We start from the raw sequence: 26,902 nt of genomic DNA on the forward strand, positions 1-26,902 counted from the left end.
ATGGCCCTGATGAAGAGTAGACAGTAGTCCTGATGAAGGGCTTTTGCCCGAAACGTCGATTTCGCTGCTCGTTGGATGCTGCCTGAACTGCTGTGCTCTTCCAGCACCACTAATCCAGTATTTGGTTTTCAGCATCTGCAGTCATTGTTTTTACCTTGAAGAGTAGACAGTGTCCACTGGGACACTTGACATCTTCAATGGGGGGCTGCTGGAGCCTGGAATGGGGAATAAATATACTTTTTTGGTAAGTAATATTATTGGTTAATGTATATAGTTTTACTTCAGTTTCTTGTTTAAATACTTCATTTCTAGGTAAGGATCTCAGAAGGACGTTGAAGACAATGCACTTTCCAAAAGCCACAGAAGGAGGAGCCTAGTGACGCATTTTCAACGCACCGGAAATGTGGTTGTGCGGCGCCTTGTGATGTCGTCACAACCCCCCCGTGGTAACAGGCGCAGCTTCCGGTATTTCTAGAGTTTAGGAGACTTCGCTGGTTTAGTCTCCAGCGTTTCCCGAAGATGCCGAAAAAGAAGACTGGGGCCCGAAAAAAGGCGGAAAGTCGCAAAGAACGGGAGAAGTTAACGCGGGCGGCCAGGGACATCGTGGATGTGGCGAAACACCCCTGTAATGCCTCTATGGTGGGTAAAGGAGAGCCATCAGGGGACTGTCTACCTGCAGTGGTGACTCCATGCAACACGGCTGCCACGGCCCAAGCTTTAACGTCCCAACAACATAAACAAACACCCTTCACAAACTCTACTCTCAAATCCATCCTCTCCTGACATTTGCTCCGCCGGAAGGTTACGCACGAAAAACTCATTCCCAGGCAATTGTGAAGTGCTAACTTTTACTTGACTCTGTGGCCTTTGGGGGAGGGGTGATGATGAGGATTAATTTCATTCCATTCGATCTCCCTGTTTTAAGTTGATATCAGGAGTAATTGGCATTGCACGCGAACAGTTACTTCATTGCAATGATCAGACTCCATAATTCCAATTGGGAATTAGGGAACCTCTTGGTCTCAACACTAAGTTCAATAACTTTAGAGCCTGATTCCATTCTTCCATGTTTTTGCCCACTTCTCACCTGGTCCTGTTGTGACATAGATTGCTTTTTGGCATAATCACCCTTTCCCATGCACTCCTAGGTCCATTATCACATTATATATTGAATTCAGCACAGCTAACCCATTTTCTCTCTCTCATCACTTCTTCAGCTTTTCTTCTGTCCTGACTGCTATCCATAATTTCCTTGTTTACCTACCTATGTCATATCTCTCTCTGTGGACTCCATCTCCTTGTATTTGCTCACTCTGTCTCCCACCCCCCACCATGGTATAAATACCAGGTTTTCTGAGCTACTAACAGTTCTGACAAGTCACTAACTCTACTTTCTTCCTACAGATGCTGCCAGACCTTCTGACTTCCTCAATTTTTCTATTTTTGTTTCTGATCTCCAGAATCAGCAGTTTTGTTTTGCTGTTCCTCAATTCCAATATCTTTCTGTCTGTCTCCCAGCTTGTGCCCTCTTTAAACTTGAGCTCATCAAAGTATTGCTGCCTAGATTTTTTTACTTAAGTCCTACTCACTCACTGCCCCTGTATTTTTTTGACATACGTCAGCTTCTGTTTCAGCCTCCATGTTCTCAAAACTCTCCATGGCCTTATCCCTCTCAAACTGTAATCTCCATGTCTGAGATTGTATGCCCCTCCAATTTTGCCTGCACACGTATTCCTAATTTTCATCCCTGAACTATGATAGCTGCTTTTTGAGGTGCTTCGGCCCTTAGCTCTGGATTTCTGCCCCAAATTCATAACTCTCCTTAAAACTGCTTTGACAGTACTCCTTGTCAGATGCCAAGAGTGTGAAGTTTTAATTGCTAATGATGCTGTTTTGTGTCTTGAAATTTATAGGGCTTGAAAATATACATTTTCAAGTAAATGAGTTTAGGCATAACATTATTTTTACTTTATACAGACTGACAGCAAAGGACCAGGCCATGTGAAACAGTTTACTGGTGCTTAGAAATAAATCTGCTGGTTTTCTGTGACCACTTCTATGGTTTTAATCTTATTTAAGGAGTTTTTGATAAAACTATCATTTATATTGGCCTACAATCTCCTGAAACAGTGCAACAATTTTCATCATGTTTAATTCAGTGTTGAACGTGTTTGTAAAATTTGAGAACTCTGGTTAGAGTTTTTAAAAAGTAAAAGAACATACTGAACATTAAATGAAACTCACCTGACACAGAAAATGGTCTCAGACAAAAATTCCTTCTCAAGGTTATTGGTGTGAGTGACATTTTACTGCCCATCCCTAGTTTTCCAGGCTTAATACAACATAGCTTGTCAGGCCAGTTAAGACTCAACCATCATTCATTCCCTTAAGAATTTTTTAAGAAGTTATTATTAAAATTTGTGACTGGCTTAATTCTTTTCTAATATAGTTCTCTCTTTTGTTCCAATCAAAATAGGAATGCGATAAATGCCAAAGGTAAGGTAGACCAAAGAATTACTCCTTTTATAATTTTTCAAAATTTATCAAGTTTAGTCAAAGACAATAATAGCCTAATATCATCATTATGTAAGGCTTCTATACATGTTTCATGAACATATGTTCAAATATTCTCAACTAAATTCTTTGAATTTTGACATTGGAATGCCTGTTTAGTTGTCCACATTTAGAATTCATATGTCAAGTGTATATTATAGTGTAATTGATGTTTATCACGTAACTTTGCATTTGTTTCCTATGTTCACTTTCCTGCCTTGGACAAGACGGCAAAAGAATCGAGCTTTTTGTTACTTCTGTAATTCAGTACAAAAGTTACCTATTTGTGCACAATGTGGTAAGTAGGTCTCTTGAATTCAAGTTATTGCTCAAATTTAAGTTTTTTTTTTGTCTTGAAATAACCAGAAATAAATGGGAACACCATTGTGTGCAGATACCTCAGAAAACTAAGTTACTCTTAAAAAGCTTTATCTGCCTCATCTTTATTGGGAAGAGCGTGATAGATTTTAATGTTGAAGTTTGTGTGTTTGGCCCATGTTCAAAGTTTGTGAGAAGATTTGTAGCTCAGGTGCTCGCTGTTGTGGTTGTGTTTGCCGAGCTGGGAATTTGTGTTGCAGACTTTTCGTCTCCTGTCTAGATGACATCGTCAGTACTTGGGAGCCTCCTGTGAAGTGCTTCTGTGATGTTTCCTCTGGCATTTATAGTGGTTTGTCTCTGCCGCTTCCGGTAGTCAGTTCCAGCTGTCCGCTGCAGTGGCCGGTATATTGGGTCCAGGTCGATGTGTTTGTTGATAGAATCTGTGGATGAGTGCCATGCCTATGGGAATTCCCTGGCTGTTCTCTGTTTGGCTTGTCCTATAATACTAGTGTTATCCCAGTTGAACTCATGTTGCTTGTCATCCGCATATGTGGCTACTAGGATAGCTGGTCATGTGGTTTCGTGGCTAGTTGGTGTTCATGAATATGGATCGTTAGCTGTCTTCTTGTTTGTCCTATATAGTGTTTTGTGCAGTCCTTGCATGGGATTTTGTACACTACATTGGTTTTGCTCATGCTGGGTATCAGGTCCTTTGTCCTGGTGAGTTGTTGTCTGAGATGGCTGTTGGTTTGTGTGCTGTTATGAGTCCTAGTGGTCATTGTAGTCTGGCTGTCAATTCAGAAATGTTCTTGATGTATGGTAACGTGGCTAGTCCTTTGGGTTGTGTAATGCCCTCATTCTGTTGACAATGGAATGAGGACATGCCACAACCCAAAGGACTAGCCATGTTACCATACATCAGGAACATTTCTGAACTGACAGCCAGACTACTATGACCACTAGGACTCAAACAGCACACAAACCAACAGCCACTCTCAGTCAACAACTCACCAGGACAAAGGACCCGATACCTAGCAGGAGCAAAACCAATGTAGTGTACAAAATCCCATGCAAGGACTGCACAAAACACTACATAGGACAAACAGGAAGACAGTTAACGATCCATATTCATGAACACCAACTAGCCACGAAACGACACGACCAGCTATCCTTAGTAGCCACACACGCAGATGACAAGCAACATGAATTCGACTGGGACAACACTACTATTCTCGTACAAGCCAAACAGAGAACAGCCAGGGAATTCCTAGAGGCATGGCATTCATCCACAGATTCTATCAACAAACACATTGACCTGGACCAAATATACCGGCCACTGCAGCGGACAGCTGGAACTGACAACCGGAAGCGGCAGAGACAGGCCACTATAAATGCCGGAGGAAACTTCACAGGAAGCTCCCAAGCACTGACGATGTCGCCTAGACAGGGGACGAAACGTCTGCAACACAAATTTGGCCCATGTTATTTGTATCTGAAACTATTTATGTAGGAGAACTGTACATGTGTGGAACGCACTTTGTAACGAAATAATGGATCTGAGCACAACTACAACATTTTAAAAGACATTTGAATATGAAAAGCTTGGAGAGAAATTGACTTGGAGCAGGCAGGTGGGATAAGTTTAGTTTGGGATTACGTTCAGCACGGAGCTATAGGGAGAGGCTGAACAGGCTGGGGCTGTTTTCCCTGGAGCGTCGGAGGCTGAGGGGTGACCTTATAGAGGTTTATAAAATTATGAGGGGCATTGATAGGATAAGTCGACAAAGTCCTTTCCCTGGGGTCGGGGAGTCCAGAACTAGAGGGCATAGGCTTAGGGTGAGAGGGGAAAGATATAAAAGAGACCTAATGGGCAACTTTTTCACAAAGGGTAGTACGTGTATGGAATGAGCTGCCAGAGGAAGTGGTGGAGGCTGGTACAATTGCAACATTTAAGAGGAATTTGGATGGGTATATGAATAGGAAGGGTTTGGAGGGATATGGGCCGGGTGCTGGTAGGTGGGACTAGATTGGGTTGGGACATCTTGTCGGCATGGATGGGTTGGACTGAAGGGTCTGTTTCCATGCTGTATGACTCTGTGGCTGTAGTTTAAGCAGTAAGCATTAATTTAATTCTGGTTGAACAAATTGTTTTTCGTAATGATTTTCAATCCATAAATAATATAAAAATGTTTACGATAGTATTTACAAACCTCTGTCAGGTTTATAATTTTAAAGACTCCATTTGCTGCAGCATTTGTGTAAATTTGAGTGAAATTTATCACTTTATTGAGATAAATGTAAAGTTAATTTTGTAATGTTTTGATATGTTTCATGGGTGACCACCTAACTTAGTTAAAAACACAGCATTAATGTGAAAGGACATATGCTGGCCTTTTGAACGAACTGGGCATCAATACATCCACTTGTGGTGATTTATGTCCAGGCTTTCTGCAGACAAATTGTGAATGGATGACTTGGGAATACTACAGGCATTAGTTTTATTTAATAACTGACTATAAAATGTAATTTGGTACAATACATTGAGATATTCCTTTAATGACAACACTAAAGGATGATATCAAACTTGGGAGTTGATCAGATGCTGGGCTTGCACTCAGTTCCTGGAGTACATTGACATAATCAACTCCTAACCATGTTGATCTAGCATCAAGATTACTTTTCTGAGCTCGACTCACTGATTGTAAGATCCTTGAATTCTTCAAAAGCAGTCACATTCCAGTTGTTACTTGCTACTTGTCAGGCCTCATTTGAATTGGAATGTTGCATGAAGTCATGTAATTATAATTTCACTGGGAATCCATTCTGAAAAGTTGCTTGTTTGGATAAAAAATAGGCCTGAAAATAGAAACTCCAAGCAGATGTAACAGAACATAGTGTAAGCCTGTGAACAGTGAAGTCGGAACCCAACACCAGTGAGGGGGAAAGTCAAGTAGTTGAGATGCTCCTTTATAAAAATGAGTAAGTGGATGAAAATCTCTGCTGGAAATGAAAAAAAGCAAAGATGATAAAATGCAAAACAAGGAAATGGGAAAAAGGATAAAGAAAAGGCTTTTTTAAGGATATAATTAGAGGCTCAGGTCTCTAAGAATATTAATAACTTGTACCCACTTGCTATCAGTTATGTGGAAGGCATTCACAAAATTAGAATCTCTTGAGTACTCTGGCTTCACCCTATATAATGGACTAGGACATGTGACCTGTTCCAAGTCAGAATATTGGGAGCAGGGTAATCTAATATGACCAACTATGGCATACGGTACTGCAGAATATGACCCTGACCTAAAATGAAGCATTCAACAGAACTGTCCATAATTATGAGTTCTGTCAATTTTAAACAGGCACTCTGGGGGTCAGCAAAATGGAGATTGCAGTATGAGCTCAAGTAGTGGTTCATGAGAGAGATATTGGAAAACATGCTTCAATTCAGTCTTTGGGTTTGTAACTATACTTAATGAAGGAACAATGCTGGAGAATATTGCTAATGACACAGTATTTAGCAAAATACGACAGATAGGTGAAATGTAAAACAAAAACAGAAAATCATAGAGATGCAGATCAGTTAGAATTTCAGGCGAGCAGACAGGCTTGTGTTTTGTATGCAAACTTTAAAAGATTTAAAGGTGCATTGTAATTTATTTACACACAATTTACAAAGAAACATTGCTTATGTTTCTGTCCTCTAGGGAAAACAAAATGTATGTTGAAGGGCTCAGACTGTGTGATTAAACACCCTGGTGTCTATAGTACTGGACTTGCCATGGTGGTGAGTATTCACTTTCTGCACCTGTGTAAATGGAGGAGTTTTCTTTTTCAGACCTTTTTGTGGCTGGGATTTGTCACTCACATGCAGTGCTTTTTTCTTCTTGTATTTTGATTTATCTTGGAACAGTAAAAGCTCACTTCACACACGGTTTTTCATCTGTTAGTTTTAACCATCTTGTTGTGATTGTCTTTTTGAATATACAATGAATGTGTTGAATGAGTCCAATATTAAGTAATTGTAAAACGATTCTGATTAAGTTGAAGATATTGTGAACAAGATTATTTGTGTCCAGCGTATTAATGCACAAATGCTGAATGACAGCTTTGTCACATTCTGTAACTGTCTATGAAATTTGACTTGTTGTGACTGATGAGAACAATATTGAAAATTACAGTTTTTAAAAATGGATTTGTAAGTAAATTGATTAGTAAATACCAGATACATTAAACTAAAGCTTAAACTATTTCAAAATATATGTAGTCAGGAAGAAAATTTCTTGTTTTTATTTCTTGTCCTTTTTAGGGAGCAGTCTGCGACTTTTGTGAGGCCTGGGTATGTCATGGGAAAAAGTGTCTGAGCACACATGCCTGTAGCTGCCCTATTGCTGATGTTGAGTGTATTGAATGTGAGAGGGGTGTATGGGATCATGGTAAGGATCATGAATTGTCTGTTTTACAGGAAGGTTAAAGACTAATATTGAACAGCCAGAAATCGCAACAAATGATATATTCATTCTTAATCGTGCAAGATGATTTTGCATTTTGCCTTGATGATTAATTTGTGACAGCATTAAGATTTAGTAATAAGCAATATAAAATGCATTCAATGTTATTTTTATAACTTTCATTAATAAAAAAGTGATGAATTTTCATCTTAAGTTTGTGGAAATTGAGTTAATACAAGTGTTTTGGAGTGGCCTATTGAAACAGCTTTCTTCAAAGAACATACTTTTCTCAAATATATAGCGTGAAAAGTTTCACCAAAATATGACCAGTGATATGTCTTGCAACTGACCTTTTTGCCCTCACTTCCCCTACTACATGGGAACATTGGACTTAAAAAATAGGTCATTTGACTCCTCAAACTCGTTCAACCATTTTTTCATAAGGCACGCCTGTCATTACCAGAGATGAGACCCTGAACTGTTTCTAATATCTTTTTTCAAAGAACTGACTCCAAAGCTGTGCACAGTTCTCCAGATGTACTGTAGGTGGTGTAGTAGTAAAGTTATTAGACTAATAATCCAGAATCTCAGACTAATGGTCTACGGGATATAGGTTCAGATGTTTCAAAGATAGTGATATTTGAAATCAGTAAAAATCTGAAAAGAAAAGCTACCCTTATGGAAAACATGTAACCATTGATCGCCATAAAAAGCCATTTGGCTCACTAATATCCTTTCAAGAAGGAAATCTGTTATCCTTTCCTGATATGGCCTAAATGTGAAGCCCACAGCAATGTGATTTGACTGTTAATTGTTCTTTGAAATGCCAAATCAGCCATCTGGTTCAAGAGCAATTAGAGGTGGACAGCAAATGACTTCAAGCACTGGTGATGGAAATGTTTGTTACCACTTGCTTGGCACAGTGCTGCCTCAAGGTGCTGGTGTACAGTTGTCCCATTTTCTGTTCTTCTGCTGAGCCTGTTGTAACCTCTGTGTGCTTTGACCGATATGAAATTCAAGTAAAATCTTTCAGCTATGAAAATTTACTTTCTTTCAGATAATTCTGAAGCAGCAACTTGAAGTAAGACCTCTAGACCCACCCAACTTTCTTAATCTCCTTCCAAGCTTTTTAGCCTTTAATTTGCAGCCATTGCAAAATTTAATGTGTCCTGTGTTCCTGAATTCTACTTTTGACATCATCATTCCCCTCCCCAACCCCTCTACATTTGCCTCCATTTCATCTGCTGCCCAATGCTTTCGGCTGAAGCAGAAGTAAATTGGGCATCCAGCCCCCCTCCTGACCTTTTTTGCTTAATTTACCTTTCCTTCTGAGCTTTCCTGCTTCCAATTATTTACCCCATAAATCCTTAGGATATTTTGGTCTATATTGCTTGCCATTCTCCCATTGCAATGAGGGCATAGACAGCATGATAGAAAGCAGCAGTTTCACTTAGTCAAAGGGTCAGTAACAAGAGCATGATTTTAAGTAAAAGGTAGGAGGCTTAGAGAGAAGTTGAGGAAAAACATTTTCACCCAGATGATGGTAGGGCTCTGGAATGCACTGCTGGGGAAGGTAGTTGAGGTGGGAAACCTCAATCTTTAAAAAGTAGTTGGGTGAACACTTGAAGTGTCGTAACATTCAAGGCTATGGGCCTAGTGTGGAAACATGGAACGAGTGTAGGTGTTAGTGTATGTCTGGCAATTCAGTCTCAATGGGCCCAAAGGCCTCTTGCATACTCTGAACCTATGATTGTGCCATTCATATCTGAGATTTTTTTGGTTCACCGTGCAGCACCTCAGAAAGCTGTGGAAAAACCTGTTTTTTTTTGTTGTTGGTGTTCCTTAAAGTCACACAGCAACCCAAAAGTCACCAAGCCACATTGCATCGAGGTTTCCCTTTTTAAGTTACCGTGCAAAAATCTAAAGGGGCCCCTGCACTTAATTTAGATGCACTCTGAGAAAAAAAAGTTAGCTGGAGTTGTAATTCAAGTATAGATATGTATACTTATGAAACTAATTCTTCATAAATGAGCATTATAAACAACATTTTAAAGTTGTTTTCATTGTACATATGGAGCATTTTTAAGTTAGATCTTCTGCAACATTTTACATGTAATACTTGTTTGATTTGATTTGAATAATACTTCTGACAAAATACTTTTATCACTCCTAATGGTGAACCTACAGCACCACATATTGGCTGTATTAGCAATCTTCAACAGGATAACATTTCAATACAAACAGCAATACATTACATTACGAAACCATGATTACAATTAATGTAGATTTCTCATTTACCAAGATTTTACAGGTGATGTATTCTTAAAGCTCATTTAGAAAATTTAAGTTTGAAGCAAAATTCTAGCTGTTTCTAAATATGGCAATAAACTCAATAAAATATAAACCATTACAACTCGTCATCAGGCGCTCACCCTGAATGGTGGGAATATAACAGAGAATAATTAACTAACCACTATTTACGATTTCTTTCTCTAACCTATCTTTTACCTTCCCTTCTATAATACTAATCCGATAAAACTCCCATTAAGATTTACAAAACAACATTTGTTATCTCAAAACCAGGCAGCTGTCGGTTGTCTTGTTTTCGGATCTTCCTGTGTCTTCTTTTCTCCTGGTTAGGAATTTCTGTGTCACAGGTTACTGATTGAAAAGGTACTTTTAAGAGAGATGTTTTTTCGCGTAATCAGGTACATGCTAGGATTGGCAATTCTCTCAACTGTCCAATTTTCCCCCGACCTTATACCCCAGAGCATTGGATTGTGTCATTGGCTTTTACAATTGTCAATATACTCAATTCAAACTTGATTGGAAATTGGTACTTTTTTCAGGGTATAATTTAAACTGATTGGCCGAATACAAATTTGTTTTTGTATCCAGGCCACTCAGCGAATGTAAATTCTCCAGCACTCCGTGTACTTGCCAAGTCCTTCACTCTCTTAAAGGTACACCCATATCTTCATAACATTCTCAATGAGCTGAATGGCCTCTATCTACAAAGTTGGGATTCTATGATTCTAACTGGTTTAACCATCCACTGCTATATTTGACAGGACCATATACAACGCTTTCAGGTCTAATCTGCTAAAACTGTTCACTATTCCATGATCACTGTAAAATGCAGTGATAATCTCTGGCTTCTATAGCCTGCAACCATGTCTCTAATGGCCATCAGATATTACTTATTCATTTCTATTTGCACTTCAATTTATCCATTTTGCTTTAAATGCTACATGCATTCAGATATGGAGTGTTTTGTTTTATCCTTTTGCTCTCTTTTAAAAATCTAGTGTCATCTGTTGATTGACTCTTGGGTTGTACTCTCTATCCTGTCATGGTCTATTTATCATTGAGAGTTTTATACCTTTTTGATATTGGGCCTTGACTTTGCTCTTTGATTTATCTACGTTTCCCAAATTTGATCCCTTGCCCACACTATTCAGTTTAAAATTCTCTCTACTTCCTTAGTTATGCAGTTGGCAAGAACGCTGCTCCTAGCATTGTTCAGGTGGAGACTGTTCCATGAACCAAAACCTACATTCCCCATGCCAGTCTTTGAGTCAAGATTAGAGTGGTGCTGGAAAAGCACAGCAGGTCAGGCAATATCCGAGGAGCAGGAAAATCGGCGTTTCGGGCAAAAGCCCTTCACCAGGAATGCATGCATCTCTCTTACCTGATTTGCATTATGACAATTTGAACATAGCTGAGGTAATGCAGAGTTTATGACTTTTGAGGTTTTGTTTCTTAATTTGGCACCTAGCTCCTCATACTGACTATTCTGAACCACCTTTATCTTGCCTGTGTCATTGGTACCTACCTGGATCACGTCACCAGATCCTTCTGCTCCCACTCCAAATTCTTCTCCAGTCCTAAGTAGACTTCCTAATCCTTGGCACCAGATAACCATCTGGACTTGTGCTCCTAGCTACAGAAGTTGGTATTAATCCCATCATTATCTTGTAACATACAACTATGTTCCTCATACTTTGCTATCCCTGTGAATGCTTTCTGAATTCCATGGTCATAGTCATACAGAAAGAAACTGTTTTGACCCAATTTATCCATGCCGACCAGGCTTCCTAAACTGAGCTCGTCCCACTTGCCTGCATTTTTAAATGTTGTAATTGCACTCGCCTCTACCATTTCCTCAAGGCAGCTCATTCCATGTATGCACTACCTTCTGTGTTTAAAAGAAAAGTTGCTCCTCGGGTCTTTTCTAAATTCTTGTCCTCTCACCTTAAACTTATGCTGTCTAATTTTGGACTCGCCTACCCAGGGGAAAAGACATTGGCTACTCACCTTATCTATGCCGTTCATGATTTTATAAACCTCTGAGGTCACCCCTCAGCCTCCTACGCTCCGTGGGGAAAAAAAAAGTCCCAGCCTATTCAGCTTCTACTTGTAACTCAAACTGTCCAGTCTAAGTAACATCCTTGTAAATCTCTGTACCCTTTTCCAGTTTAGTAACATTCCTCCTTAGTGCAGGGTGACCAGAATTTTACATAGAATTCCAAATGTGGCCTTAGCAATGCCTTGTACCGCCGTAACATGACATTCCCACTTGTACTCAGTGCTCTGACTGATGAAGGCAAGCGTGCCATATGTCGTCTTCACCACACTCTACCTGTGGTGCTACTTTCAAGGAACTATGTACCTGCATCCCTATGTGTCTCTGTTCAGCAGCACTCCCCAGGACCTTACATTAACTGTGTAAGTCCTGACGTGGTTTGTCCTTGCAAAATGCAACACCTCGCATTTATCTAAATTAAACTCTAATATCAATCTTTGTGGCACAGTGCTGGTCACAGGCCTCCAGTCTGATTTGGGATGTGATCCATATGGATGTCAGTAAGACCTTGGACAGGGTTCCTCATGATAGACTGTTTAGCAAGGTTAGATCACGTGGAATTGATGGAGAACTAGTTATTTGGATACAGATCTGGCTCTCAGGTAGAAGACTGAGTGGTGGTGGAGGGTTGCTTTTCAGACTGGGGGCCTGTAACCAGCAGTGTGCCACAAGGATTGATGCTATGTCCATTGCTTTTTGTCATTCATCCAAATGATTTATATATGAATGTAGGAGGTAGGATTAGTAAGTTTGCAGATGACACCAAAATTGGAGTAGACAGTGAAGAAGGTTACCTCAGATGCAATCTGATCTTGATTAGATGGGCCAATGGGCCGAGGAGTGGCAGATGGAGTTTAATTTAGATAAATGTGAGGTGCTGCATTTTGGAAAGGCAAATCGGGGCAGGACTTATACACTTAATGGTAAGGTCCTGGAGCATGACTTTGGAGTACAGGTTCATAGTCCCTTGAAAGTGGAGTTGCAGATAGATAAGGTAGTGAAGAAGGCGTTTGGTATACTTGCCTTTATTGGTCAGTGCATTGAACGAAGGAGTTGTTGTGGCTATACAGGACATTGGTCAGACCACTGTTGGAATACTGTGTTCAATTCTGGTCTCCTGCTGTAGGAAGGATGTTATGAAGCTTGAAAGGGTTCAGAAAAGATTTACATGGATGTTGTCAGGGTTGGAAGGTTTGAGCTACAGGGAGAGGCTGAATCAGCTGGGATATGTTCCCTGGCATATTGGACGCTGAGGGGTGACCTTTATAGAGGTTTATAAAATCTAGGGGTATAGATTGGGTAAATAGACAAGGTCGTTTCTCCAAGGTGGACGGAGTCCAAAACTAGAAGGCACAGGTTTAAGGTGAGTGGAGAAAGAGTTAAAAGGGATCTAGCAGGTAACATTTTCATGCAGAGGGTGGTGCATATATGGAATGAGCTCCCAAACGAAGTGGTGGAGGCTGGTACAATTACAACCTTTAAAAGGCACCTGGATGGGTATATAAATAGGAGGGGTTTAAAGGCATTTGGGCCGAGTGCTGACAAATAGGACTAGATTAATTTAGAATATCTGGTTGGATAGATGAGTTAGACCGAAGAGTTTGTTTCTGTTCTGTATATCTCTGACTATCTATGACTCAACCTTCTATCACCACTGTCAAACCAATTTTGTATCCAGTTGGCTGGATATCATTGATCTAACCTTACTAACCAGTCCACCGCCTTGTCAAAGGCCCTGCTAAAGTCCACATAGATAGCATCTACCACTCTGTCTTCATCTATCTTCTTGGCCACCTCTTCAGGAAAAAACTCAATCAAGTTTGTCAGACATGATTTCTCATGCACAATCCCTATGTTGACTATCCCTAATGTATTCATGCCTTTCCAAGTGCTTGTAGATCCTGTCTCTCAAAATTGCCTCCAACAACTTTCCGACTACTGATGTCACACTCACTGGTCTGTAGCTCCCTGGCTTTCCCCTACAGTCTTTCTTAAATAATGGTACCATATTAGCCACCCTACAGTCTTCCTGCACTTCACCTGTGGCTATCAATGATACAAATATCTCTGCTAGGGGCCTAGCAATTTCTTCCCTAGCTTCCCACAATATCCTAGGATACTCTTGATCAGGTCCCAGGGATTTATCTACCTTTTTGTGTTTTTAAGACCTCTAGCACCTCTGCTGAAATGTGGACTCTCTTTCAAGATATCAGTATTTGTTGTGGTTCTGGGTATGTTTGCTGAGCTGGGAAGTTGATTTGCAGACGTTTCGATCCCTGTCTAGGTGACCTCTTTAGTGCTTTGGAGCCCCTGTGAAGCCCTGCTGTACTGTGTCTTCTAGAATTTATTGGTTCCATTCCAGCTGCTTCCAGTTGCCAGTTCCGGTTGTTCGTTGTAGTGGCCAATATAGTGGGTCTAGGTCTATGTGCTTATTGATAGACTCCATGGATGAGTGCCATGCTTCTAGAAACTCTGGCTGTCCTGTGTTTAGCTTGTCCTATGATCGTTGTGTTGACCCGGTTGAAATTGTAGTCCCTGTCATCTGTGTGTATGGCTATTAGGGACAGCTGGTTTTTGTGTTTCGTGGCTAATTGGTGTTTGTGGATGTGAATGGTTAGTTGCCTGCCTGTTTGCCCTATATAATGTTTCATGTAATCTTTGCATGGAATCTCATAAATTACATTAGTCTTGCACATGATGGATAAATGGGTCTTTTGTCCTTGTAAGTTGTTGTCTGTCTGAGTGTGACTGTCGGTTTATGGGCTGCCATAAATCCCAGTGATCAGAAATCTGGCTGTCAGTTCCGAGACTGCTTTTTATAAGGTAGCGTGGCTAGTGAGTGACTTAGGTCGTGGCATATCTTTGTCACGTTGTTTGTCTGTTAGGCATCTACAGATGAAGTTGTGGGGATATCTGTTCTTAACAAAGACTCTGTGGAGGTGTTCTTCTTCCCTTGGTAGGTCAGGAGTGCTGCAGTGTGTTGTAGCCCTTTTGAACAGGATCCTTCATCTGCAAATGCCTTACAGACAAACAACGTGACGAGGACGTGCCACAACCTAACTCACTCACTAGCCATGCTACCTTATATAAAAAAACATCTCAACTGACAGCCAGACATCTCTGACCTTTGGGATTTATGATTAGCCCATAAACCGAAGCCACGCTCAGACAACAACCCACCAGGACAAAAGACCCGTTACCCATCATGTGCAAGACTAATGTAATTTACAAGATTCCATGCAAAGACTGCTCGAAACATTATATAAGGCAAACAGGCAGACAACTAATTATTCACATCCACAAACACCAATAGCCACGACCAGCTGTCCCGAGTAACTGTACACACAGATGACAGAGACCATAACTTTGACTGGGAGAACACAACAATCATAGGACAAGCTAAACAAGACAGCCAATGAATTCTTAGAAGCATGGAAATCATCCACAGACTCTATCAACAAGCACATTGACCTAGACTCAATATACCGGCCACTACAATGAGCAACTGGAAGCAGCAGAAACAGAACCAATAAATTCCAGAAAACACAGTGCAGCAGCACTTCACAGGAGGCTCCAAAGCACTGAAGATTTCACTTAGACAGGAGACAAAGCATCTGCAAATCAACTTCCCAGCTTGGTGAACATACCCACAACCATGACAACTGGCATCTGAGTTAAAATTCTTTACACAGACCTTGAATATCAGTATTTATTTCGCCAGGCTTCCCAGCTTCCATGTCTTTACCCATAGTAAATTCTGACCTGAAATATTCATTTTGGATCTTGCCCAACTCCTGTGGTTTCACAAGCAGACTGTGACCTAGTTATTCTCTTCTCCTTAATATACTTGTAGAATCTCTTTGCATTCTCTTTTACCCTATCGTCCAAAGCTGTCTCTCGTCCCCCTTTTGCTCTCCTGATTTCCCTCTTAAGCGTATTCCTACACCCCCTATATTTCTCAAGTGATTCACTTGATCCCAACTGCCTATACCTGACATATGTCTCCTTTTTCTTGACCGGAGCTTCGATATCTGTAGTCATCCAGTGTTCCCTATGCCTGCCGGCCTTGCCCTTCATGTGAACAGGACCATGTTGTCCCTGACATGTACCACCCTCTGTGTGAAAAAGTTGCCCCTTAGATCTCTTTTATATCTTTCCCCTCTTGCCCTAAACCTATGCCCTCTAGTTTTGGACTCCCCGACCCCGAGGAGCTGCCACAGGAAGTGGTGGAGGCTGGTACAATTGCAACATTTAAGAGGCATTTGTTATAGGTATATGAATAGAAAGGGTTTGGAGGGATATGGGCCGGATGCTGGCAGGTGGGACTAGATTAGGTTGGAATATCTGGTCAGCATGGACAGGTTGGACCGAAGGGTCTGTTTCCATGCTGTACATCTCTGACTCTATGGCCTCTCATTTTGAAAATCTCCTACTTGCCAAACCGTCCTTTACCTGTGAACAGCCTCCCCCAAGCAACTTTTTGAAAGTTCTTGTCTTATGCCATCAAAATTGGCCTTGCCACAATTTAGAATATTAATTTGTGGACCAGGCCTATCCTTGTCCATAACCATTTTAAAACTTATAGTTATGTTCACTGGTCCCAAAGTGCTCCCCACTAACACTTCAGTCACTTGCCTTGCCTTATTTCTCAAGAGGAAGTTGAATTTTGCCCCTTTTCTAGTCAGGCCATCTGCATATTGATTGAGAAAGTTTTCTTGAACACACTTAACAAATTCCTCCTCCAAGCCCTTAACACAATGGCAGTCTCAGCCTATGTTTAGAAAGCTAAAATCCCCTCCATTATAACTCTATTATTCTTACAGCTATCTGCAATCTCCCTACATGTTTGCTGCTCAATTTCTCACTGACTGTTGGGGGCCCTATCGTACAATTCCATTGAAGTGATCATCCCCTTCTTATTTCTCAATTCCACCATACAGCTTCACTGGACAATTCCCCCCAGGAAGATCCTCTCGAAGTTACTGCCTTGATGTTTCCCCTAATCAAATGATAAGTTAACTCATTCATCTGTCAGCCCTTGCTTCCTTCCAGATGATCTGCAATAATCTCAGACTTGGTTGGACGGTTGTAAAGGCTGATGTTCCTTTCTTCTGGTTTCCCTTACTTGCAGTGACACACTCCTGTGCTTGAACACTGATGAAATCTGAGACACCAACTCTAAGACACGTGACTGCCTCCTGTTACAAAGAATCCAGGAGACTTTTCCTTTCTTTGATTTTTTTTTTGAATTTCATACACGTTTCATAGCATGTAAAAGCAGCCCTTCAGGCCATTGTGTTTGTGCAGGTCATCAAGTAATCCCTAATTCTAATCCCATTTTTTCAGCCCCCTTATGTGCTGTAGGATTTCAAGTGTTCACCTAAATAGTTCTTAAATTAGTTGTGGAGTTCCCACATCTACTATTTGCCTGACAGTGATTTCCAGATGCCCTCAACAGTCTATGAAAAACATTTTCCTCAAATCTCCTCTAAGTGTCCTGTTCCTTACTTTAAAAATGTGACCCCTGATTATAGGTCACCTAACAGGAAAAGATTCTGACTTTCTGCACTGTCAGTGCCCCTTGGGACCTTGTATACCTCCACCAGACTCCCCCCGTCCAACCCACCCTGGCCTCAACCTGCTTTTAAAATTCTCACCCTTGTTGTCAAATCAGTCTGGGCTTTGTCCCCTCCCTATTCTAATCCTGTCTAGTCCTGCCACGTGCAAAGGTATGTTCTTTTCTAATTCTGATGTCGAACACATTCCCAATTATGATTGCTTTGTCATTGATGGCCAGGCTTTCAGCATCTTAATTTGAATTTTTAAAATTTTATTCTTGTTTTTAAACTCCTGTAAGATCTTTCTCCTCCCCACTTCTGTAAAATCTTTCAACCCACAATTCACAAGATATCTAGACTAATTCAGATATCTTGAGCAGCCCAAGTTTAATTGCTCCAGGCCCTGCCTGCACTAGCCCAGGCCCTAAGCCCTTCAATACTCTCCCTATACCTCTTACTTTGCTTTCTTCTTTTAAGACACTCCTAAAAACCTTCCTCTTTGACCAATCATTTGTCCAATAATGAGGTTAGTGCGTTTTGAATTACCGACGCCAGTATTATACCGTTAGTTATGTTGATTTGGTATATTAGTACGGAGTATATTTTTCTATTTTGTTCATACATTCTATCATGCATGTCCATCCAAATTGTCACTTGTCTCAGTAAATTTATGCTGGCATCCAGTTAACTGGAATAAAATGGATGGTTTGGTTTCTTTTTAACAAATATATTCATTAACTTAAGAAGGTCAGAAATAGTATTATGTGGATTATACTAATTACTCAGTACATTAACATGCTGGTTGACATTGTACTGAGTCATATGAACTAGAAGGTCTGGTGCAATAATTCTTAAGTTAATGGTGACCACTTTAGCAAAGTACCACTACCTCCAAGGCAATTCAATTGTCAATGCAACGTATTACATAAGGTTACAATTCAACAACAGAAGACACTGCAGTACAGCTTGACCTTAATCCTTTCCTATTCCTAAATTCATAAGTGGTTTGCCGGATTTAATCAAGATTTTTCATCATGAAGGCTAGTTAAATTATATTAATAAACAGCTGATAGGATCACTCTCTTTTTAAACTGTATTTAAGTTTTCCAAAAAGAAAAACAAAATTTAAAACATCCAGATGGATCGTATCTTGACCTTTATTTCTCAACTTCAGTTTTGTCATCGTACCCCTAATGCAAAGCTGAAATGGTATCAGCTTACTTCCTTGAAATTGTCTCTAACCATTTTCAAAAACATAGTCACTCATTGCCTGCTTAAATATTGCAGTATTTATGAGGAATTGTCACATCGGGAAACTTCCTGTGTCTCTGGGCTATTATTTATGTTATGTTACAGGAGGGCGAGTGTTCCGATGTTCTTTCTGTCACAACTTCCTGTGTGAAGATGATCAGTTTGAGCACCAAGCCAGCTGTCAAGTCCTGGATGCTGAAACTTACAAGTGTAAGTCATTTTTGATGTATTTATTGTATAAACACCTATTAAAGTTTTAAATGTAATTATGAATTAGTTGCCTTCCTTAAAATTGCTTTTTGTTAATGGCGCTTCAATAGCATGTTTGAGCACCAAGTATACAGTGTTGTGGTATTGTTGGGACCAGGGTTGAAATCCAACCAGAGTTGGCGAGTTGGATGAAAATGTCACCTATGCCTGCAGGTCTCCAACTAATTTCAAGACATCCCATACCTATGGGGTATTTCTACAAAACAAACTGCAACCTAAACAAACAGCCCCACTAAAAATCACTTCAACTAATTTATGATGGAAAGATAGACTGAATGCCTTCTTTTGATAAAACTGGCCTTTGATTAATATATATATATATATAATATAAATTTAAATATAATGTTTGGGGAGACAGCTCTTGTAAGTTATGAGAATCTTACATAGATCCTTTAGGGGATGCTTTCTTTTAAAAAAAACTTTGGGTTAGAATGGGTTTTATAAAGTCAAAATTAACACACTTTTTCAGGATCTATGCTCTACATTCAGTTGGAGATATTGCAAGATGGGAAGTCTTTATATTTATATATTAATGGCTCTGGGAAATGTTTCTCTCGCGTTGCTCTTTGATCTGGGAGCTCTTCCATTTCCTTTCCTTGATATCTTGCTATGATGGCCATAGTCCTCTTTTTTTTAAAAAAAAAACAAAACATAATCGGGAGAGGCACATTTCTTTGAAATTATTAATGCGAGAACACATCAAGAACTTGGTCAATTACTGGATCAGTCGAGTATTTGTTCATTACTGCACTCTTACCTTACAAATTAATTTGATTTCTTTCCAGGCATCTCCTGTAATCGCCTGGGACAGCACTCTTGTCTACGTTGTAAGGTGAAGCTATGTGGCTTTCAACAGATTTTTGTTTTCTTTATTCAATTGATGAGATTTCAACTCACTAGATTTTAGTAATTAAATTTGCCATTTGGTAACTTAACTGGATGTACTAATTTTCTTTTATATGAATGGCAATTTCAACTGAAATATATATATTAATTTCAATGCTATATCATCACTAGTGACTTCAGTTGAACAATAATTTCTATACATATGTTTTGTCCCTGTACCTTTCCCTTCCTGCAGGCCTGTTATTGCGATGATCATGTTCGCAGCAAAGTCTTCAAACAAGAAAAGGGGAAAGTGCCACCTTGCCCTAAATGTGGTCATGAAACACAAGAGACAAAGGATCTATGCATGTCCAGTAAGTTCAATCATTGCATGATATGACTTATACAAATATGTTCAAATTGGCCATTATTGTGAGATGAGACTACAGTTCTGCTATAACATGTGTTCCTTCAACATGAATTGACTTTAACGCAATTGAAGAATTTAAATAGTTATTTGTAGAATGTGAACATTCCTTGCCTGTACTGGCTATAACACGATTCTGGCCCCATTAGTATAAATGGCATGGCTATTGCATGATTTCCTCAACGTGAGATTGCTTGAAAGTGAAACTATCGCATTATAACAAAACCGACTGTATTGCGCTAACCTGTATTTACCTGTCAGTAAAGTTCTGAGAAGGAAGGTTTTGCTTCTTTACTGTTTACAGGCAAACAGTTAACAGTATAGCTCAAAAAGTCATGGATGATTTTTGACAAAGCTTAGTAATTAAAATATAGCCTAAATAACAGTCATTTGGACTGTGAGATAGGAGAGAATTAAGCCTTTCGGCCCATTGAATCTGCTCCACCACTTCTTGCCCTCAGTCAGTCAGCCAATCCTCTATCCCAGCCAGTACCTTACCCCGAACACCATGGGCTCTTTATGTAGGAGTCTTCTGTGCAGCACCTTGTTAAAGGCATTTTGGAAAGCAAAATAGATCTTATCCAATGGCTGTCCTTAATGTAAATTGATCATTACTTCCTTAAAGAATTCGAACAAATTTGTCAGGCATGATCTCCCCATGATGAAGCTATGCTGACTCTGTCCTATTTTACCATGCACTTTTCTGCAATCTCATTCTTAATGATGGACTCTAAAATCTTAGCAACAACTGATGTCAGGCTAGTCAACTTATATTTTTCAATTTTCTGCTTCACTTCCATTTTAAGTTGGGGTGTTACATTAGCCATTTTCTAATCTTGAGAGCTCCCCGACTCCATTGATTCCTGAAAGAAAGGTATTCCACCAATGCCTTTACAATATTCTCAACTATCTCCTTCAGAACTCTGAGGTATAGTCTAATTTATCCACCTTCAGACCTTTCAGCTTCCCCAGCACTTTCTGCTTAGTAATGGTCTCTACAGTCACCTCTGTCCCCTGATTCTCTAAGTTCTGGTATGTTATTCATGTCTTCCACTGAAAAGCACCCATTTGATTTATCCACCATTTCTTTGTTCCCCATTCTCCAACTTTATTTTCGGACAGAGCATTGTCCACGCTTGCCTCTCTCTCTCTTATATTTTATGTATCTAAAAAAACTTTGGTTTTGGTGAAGATACAGATCTGGATCCTAGAATTCTTTACAGGATTTATTAAGTTCGAAAAAAAGGTAATTTATTGTTCTTTCAGTATACTTGGTTGTTTGGTTTAGTATGTATGGATTGTCTGAGTTGTTGTGGTGGAATTGATCAGAGCTGTCAAAATACCATCATACTCTTCAGAGCAGGATGTTGGATGTGGAATTAGCCTGAAGCTTCTTTTTTATGACTGATTTCAATAATAGGATTTCATTTTTTTAGTCTTTTGGTTATAGAGCATAAACAAAACTGGGAAAATGCTATAGGGAGTGCTGTGAAAATGTAATAACATTTTGAATTAAGTGCGGCCTTCAGTGTCAGATATTGGATTGGTTGATCTAAGTGATTGGATTTTGAATAAAAATAGAAGATCTTTTAATCTTTAAGGACAGTTAGGACCATAAGATCTAAGAGCGGAAGTTGGCCATTCAACCCATTGCGTCTGTTCTGCAAATCAGTTAGATCGTGGCTGATCTGGTAATCCTCAACTTCATCTTCCTGCCCTTTTTCCCATATCCCTTCATTCCTTTACTGATTAAAAATATGTCTGTCTCAGCCTTGAATATACTTAATGACCCATCCTGGACAGTCCTCTGCAGTAAAGTATTCCATGGATCTGTACCATCTGAGAAGAAGAAAAAAAAATTTTCTCATCTGTCTTAATGATGTCGAGGTGCCAGTGTTGGACTGCGGTGGACAAATTCAGAAGTCACATGACTCCAGGTTATCATCCAACAGGTTTATTTGAAGTCTTAACCTGATGAAGGAACAGCGCTCTGAAAGATTGTGATTTCAACTAAACCTGTTGTACTATAACCTGGTGTTGTGTGACTTCAATCTTGGTCTTAAATGTGTGCTGAATTATTCTGTGATTATGCATTCTGATCCTAGACCTTCCCACAACGGAGAATAGCCTTTCCTCATCTACTGTCAATTCCCCTAAAAGAACGTAGGGGATGGTTCAATAAAGTTGTCTCCTTCTAAATTCTGACAAGTACTGGCTCAGCATCTCCATAAGATAGTCCCTTCAGATCAGGTAACAACCTAGTGAACCTCCAACATCACTATGTCTCTCCTTAGATAAGGGGCTCTAAATTGTTCACAGTATTCCAGCTGAGGTCAGATTAGTCCCTTTATACCTCCAGTTATATTCCACTTAATTTCCCTATTACCTGCTAAATTTGATTTTATTTTTGTTGTTTTATAGATAAAGACTCCCAAATCCCTTTGTTCCAAAGCTTTCTGTAGTCTTTGTCCATTTAAATAATATTCAGCGTTTCTAATCCTGCCAAAGTACCTAACCTCCAGATTTTCCCACATTATATTCCATTTGCAAATATGTGACCACTTGCTTAAATTCTCCATATCCCTATACTTTGCTACAATATGAGATAATATTTACTGCCATAAGGTAGTTTAAATCAGTGGTCACCTACATGCACCATCTAGTTCAAAATAGTCATCACTGTTTGTAAATTTTTGCAAGGCTTTTCCCCAACCTGTGTCTCAAGCCTTTAATAGCAGAGCCTTCAGCCATGGGGTTTCTCAATCTGAATGTTTTTGCCTTGTTCATTTATTACCCGCCAATGGGAACCTCCTGAAAACTGTAGACTGTACCTTCCCCCAACTCTTGCCTGTGCTTGGCATTTAGTTCCCTCGAACTGCATCTTTTGGAAGGTTCCCTACAATGATTGCTTCTGTGAACAGTTAAGAATGGAATATAAAACATTGAAAAAAAGTGATTTGTTCTAAGTAAAAGCAATGTATTTAAGGATATGGAAGAAATGTATACAATGCATCGTCATTCTGATGATACTGACTTGGAACAATATATTTTTATTTTTGAGGCCAAAAGTTTAAATTCCACTGTACAATTTTGAGCCCAAAGATCAAGGCTGGTATCCACTGCAGTACTGAGTGAGTTTTACATTATCCAAGATGTCATCTTCATTCAAGGTGTTAAATGAGGCCATGCACGCCCTCTTAATTGGTGTGAAGGAATAGGGTTAGGATTGGAGAGTCATATAGTTGATCACCCTTCGGTCCAACTCGTCCATACCAACCAGACATCCCAATCAGACTTAGTCCCTTTTACCAGCCTTAGGCCCAGATCCCTCTGAAGCCTTCATATTCCTATACCAATTCAGATGCCTTTTAAATGTTGTAATTGTACTTGTCTCCACCAGCGTGCCTCTAGCAGCTCACTCGAGATACTGACAACTCTCTACATGAAGAAAAAGTTATTCCTCAGTTCCCTTTTTAAAATCTTTCCCCTCTCACCTTAAACCTATGCCCACCAGCTTTGGTTTCCCCTGCCATCCTGGAAAAAAGACCTTGGCTATTCTCCCTATCCATGCCCCTCATGATTTTATAAACCTCTAGACAGTTACCCTTCAGCCTCTGACAATCCAGGGAAAACAGCCCCACCCTATTCAGCCTCTCCCTATAGCTCAAATCATCCAGTCCCAGCAAAGCTCTTAAACCTTTTCTGCGCCCTCTCAAGTTTAACATGCACTTCCTATAGAAAGGCAACCTGAATTGCACACAGTATTCCTAAAGTGGCCTCACCAATGTGCTGCACAGCCACAACATGGCATTTCAACTCCTGTACTCAGTGTTATGAAAATAAAGTTAAGGTTTATCCCCAGTGACCTGGCTAATATTTCTCACTTGATATACATCACCAAAACGGATTATCTTGTGGCTGTTGGTTTGCTGGTGGGTTGTCATGTAAATGTTTTTGTCGCCATCTAGGTAACATCATCAGTGTGACTTTGGTGAAGTGTTGTTGTTTTACTCTGCTTGATATTTATATGATCTGGTGTGTTAAGGTGGGTGGTGTCATTTCTGACTTTTCTCTGCGGTGGTTTGTCAATGGGGTCTATTTCTACATACTTGCTGATGGCATTCTGGGTTGAAAATCAGGCCTTTAAGAATTCCCTTGCACTTCACTGGTTAGCTTGTCCTCTGACAGTTATGTTGTCCCTGTCAAATTGATGGCCCTGCTTGTCTGAGATGAGAGAGAATTGGTCATGCCGTCTTGCTGCTAGTTGGTGTTCACGTATCCGAATTGCTAGTTTTCTTCCCGTCTATCCGATGTACTGTTTATGGCAGTTGTCACATGGGAATTTGTATATTATGTTGGTCCTGCATGTTGTGGGTATGGGGTCTTTCATCCCTGTGAGTAGTGAGCATAGTGTGGCTGCAGGTTGGTGTGCTACCGGGCGTCTGGTTGTCTTTTCTGGTATGTTTTTAATATCGGATAGGGTAACCAGTGTATTAGGGCATACAGTGACCTGTTGGCATTGTCTGTCCAATAGGCATCAGTGAGCGAAGCTATTGGAGTATCTGTTGTTTGTGAAGACCTTGTTGGTGTCCGTCCTTGTTTGTTTTTGCATAGTTCTGGTGTGTTGCAGTGCATTATAGCTCATGTAAATAGTGTCCTGACACAGCTTTGTTTGTGGACGTTGGGGGTAATTGCTGTTGTAATTAAGGATTTGGTCCATGTAGATTGCCTTTCTATATAATTGGATTTTATAAACCACCGAAGGAATTCACTGTTGGTCACTCGTTCCATGACTTCTAGGAAAGGGAGTTGATTGTTGTTCTCATCTTCGCTGGTGAATTTGACATCCACTTATCGGATCCATAGCCTTGGTTAGATCAGGAGAAGGGCTGTGCATTCCAGTCTTTGCATGACTGCTTCTGCTGTGAGTTCTGAGATGGGTGATCCCTAGGTATAGATTTGTTGATTATAATTGGCCATGAAAGATGAAGTGAGCAGTGAGGCGTAAGTCTAGTAGTTTAAGTATATTGTCTTTGCTACAATTCTTCACAGGTTATCTTGTCTTTATCATGTAACTGTGGGAGCTAGCTACCTGTATTTTGAGTGGCACCACAACAGTGACTGCATTTCTTATGTCATTTTGTTGTGTGTAAAAGTCTTTTTTTTGGGATGTCCAGAGATCTTAAAAAATGCTGTAGGAAAGTAAAACTTTTTTTAAAATAATGCTACTATAAAATTCTAATATGACTAGTCAGGGTAGTAGATATAGGATGCAAGTTCCTGATGGCAGTGGACTCACAGTCTAAGGACATAGGATAAACCAATTGGGACTGAGATGAGCAATTTCTTCACCTAGAAAGTGGTAAGCCTGTGCAAATTGCGACCACAGAAAGCAGTTGAGGCCAAATCATTGAATGATTTCAAGAAGTTAGATAAACCACTTTGACCCCTTCAGCTCCAAGGATATTTTGTTGGGGGTGGGGGAGGTGGAGACTGGGAATAGGCTATTGAATTGGATAATCTGCCATGATCATGAAGAATGGCAGAGCAGGCTCAAAGGGCTGAGTGGCCTACTCTTGATCCTATTTTCTAAGTTACGACTGACGCCGGGGCAACGATTTATTTATATCCATGTATATAGCACCACTTTCAACATGTCATCCAGATAATGAAGTATGTTTGTAGTGTAACCACTATTACAAAATGTTACAAATAATTCTTGGGTATTTGGATGTAAGTGTCAAACTTAAAAATCAAATAGTTCATGTCGTGTAGCCTTCAAATTTCATGAACTGGATTTTAACTCTGTCAGTGCATGGGTTACAACAAAAATTGTGTATCAAATGAATCATATTTGTGTTTCAGCTCGCTCACTGAAGTTTGGAAGACAGTCCGGTGTTGAAGATGATAGTGCTTCTGGTTATAATGATTACTGGAAAAATTTGGCGTCTGGAGGAGGTGAAACATATACTGTTGACGAAGATGATGAGTATGGTGAAGATGACGAGGATTATGACGAAGAGGAGGATGATGACACAGAGGATAAAGCAGAAAAAGAGCCTGATGATGATGATAAAGGCTATAGAGACACATTTGCTGCTCTAAATCTGGGGAGAACCTATGCAAGTGGATATGCACACTATGAAGAATCGTAAGGATGTATCATAATAGGACATTCATTGTGGATGGTGTTATTTCATATTTCAAAATGTACCTCGAGTGATGTGTTAACATAAGATGGATGATGATTGCACCTTGCAGTGCAAATTTGTTCATTAGTTTTAAAGTTACATTCTCAATGAAAAGTTCTTCAGACTCTGAAAATAAACACCATTTATTAATTCACCTGTGTCCTCATGTCTAAAACGTGTCAGTTTTAATATCACAGGTATTTGACATTTATGTATGCATTTCATTTTTGCTCATTTGTTTTAACCTTTATTGCCTCAAGTATTCAAATTATACATGGTTATCGCCATTGATGTTATTCCCTATTTAGTTTATGAAGTGAACTGACTAAATAATTAAATCAATTTGGTGTTTTTGGTTATAATTTGGAATTAAAATAGAATGAATTTAATTCCTGCTTGGGACTTGGGTATCTCTAGAAAGCCCAGTTTCCCATGGTCAGCCAAGGCAGTCAGGCTCAGCTAGCTGTCTAGCACTTTTTTCCATTCATTCACAGGTTAAGGGTGTTGCTGACCACACCAGCTGATATTGCCCATCCCGAATTGCCAGAGGACAGTCAACCACATTGCTGTGGATCTGGTGTCACATGTAGGTCAGACCAGGTAAGGATAGCAGTTTCCTTCCCTAAAGGACATTAATGAAGCAGATGGTTTTTTTCTTCCTTACAATCAACTTCCTTACAATCAATTTCATGGTC

The 26,902-nt window shown here is 39.8% G+C and overlaps 1 protein-coding gene and 1 long non-coding RNA gene across 3 annotated transcripts in view; one reads left to right on the forward strand and one right to left on the reverse strand.

Annotated features, from left to right (window-relative positions):
• Nucleotides 1-26,902, reverse strand: part of LOC140485704 (uncharacterized) — a 155,015-nt gene that overhangs the window by 34,202 nt on the left and 93,911 nt on the right. The gene's annotated exons all lie outside the window — the stretch shown is intronic.
• znf330 (zinc finger protein 330) lies at nucleotides 429-26,361 on the forward strand. The gene is made up of 9 exons (XM_072584126.1): nucleotides 429-639; nucleotides 2,477-2,496; nucleotides 2,781-2,851; nucleotides 6,576-6,655; nucleotides 7,178-7,304; nucleotides 18,600-18,704; nucleotides 19,550-19,596; nucleotides 19,846-19,963; nucleotides 25,882-26,361. The coding sequence occupies exons 1-9, from the start codon at nucleotides 520-522 to the stop codon at nucleotides 26,169-26,171; spliced, it is 978 nt and encodes a 325-aa protein (XP_072440227.1). The 5' UTR covers nucleotides 429-519; the 3' UTR covers nucleotides 26,172-26,361.

Source organism: Chiloscyllium punctatum, chromosome 14 (genome assembly GCF_047496795.1).
Source record: "Chiloscyllium punctatum isolate Juve2018m chromosome 14, sChiPun1.3, whole genome shotgun sequence".
In the NCBI taxonomy this organism is placed as follows: Eukaryota; Metazoa; Chordata; class Chondrichthyes; order Orectolobiformes; family Hemiscylliidae; genus Chiloscyllium; species Chiloscyllium punctatum.

What these genes read in the sequence shown, in the direction of transcription:
- znf330 (XM_072584126.1), top strand. Translation starts at nt 520, where the DNA reads ATGCCGAAAAAGAAGACTGGGGCCCGAAAAAAGGCGGAAAGTCGCAAA. An exon ending in GGATGCTGAAACTTACAAGT is followed by an intron (nt 18,705 to 19,549) that starts GTAAGTCATTTT and finishes ATTTCTTTCCAG; the next exon opens with GCATCTCCTGTAATCGCCTG. An exon ending in ACTCTTGTCTACGTTGTAAG is followed by an intron (nt 19,597 to 19,845) that starts GTGAAGCTATGT and finishes CCCTTCCTGCAG; the next exon opens with GCCTGTTATTGCGATGATCA.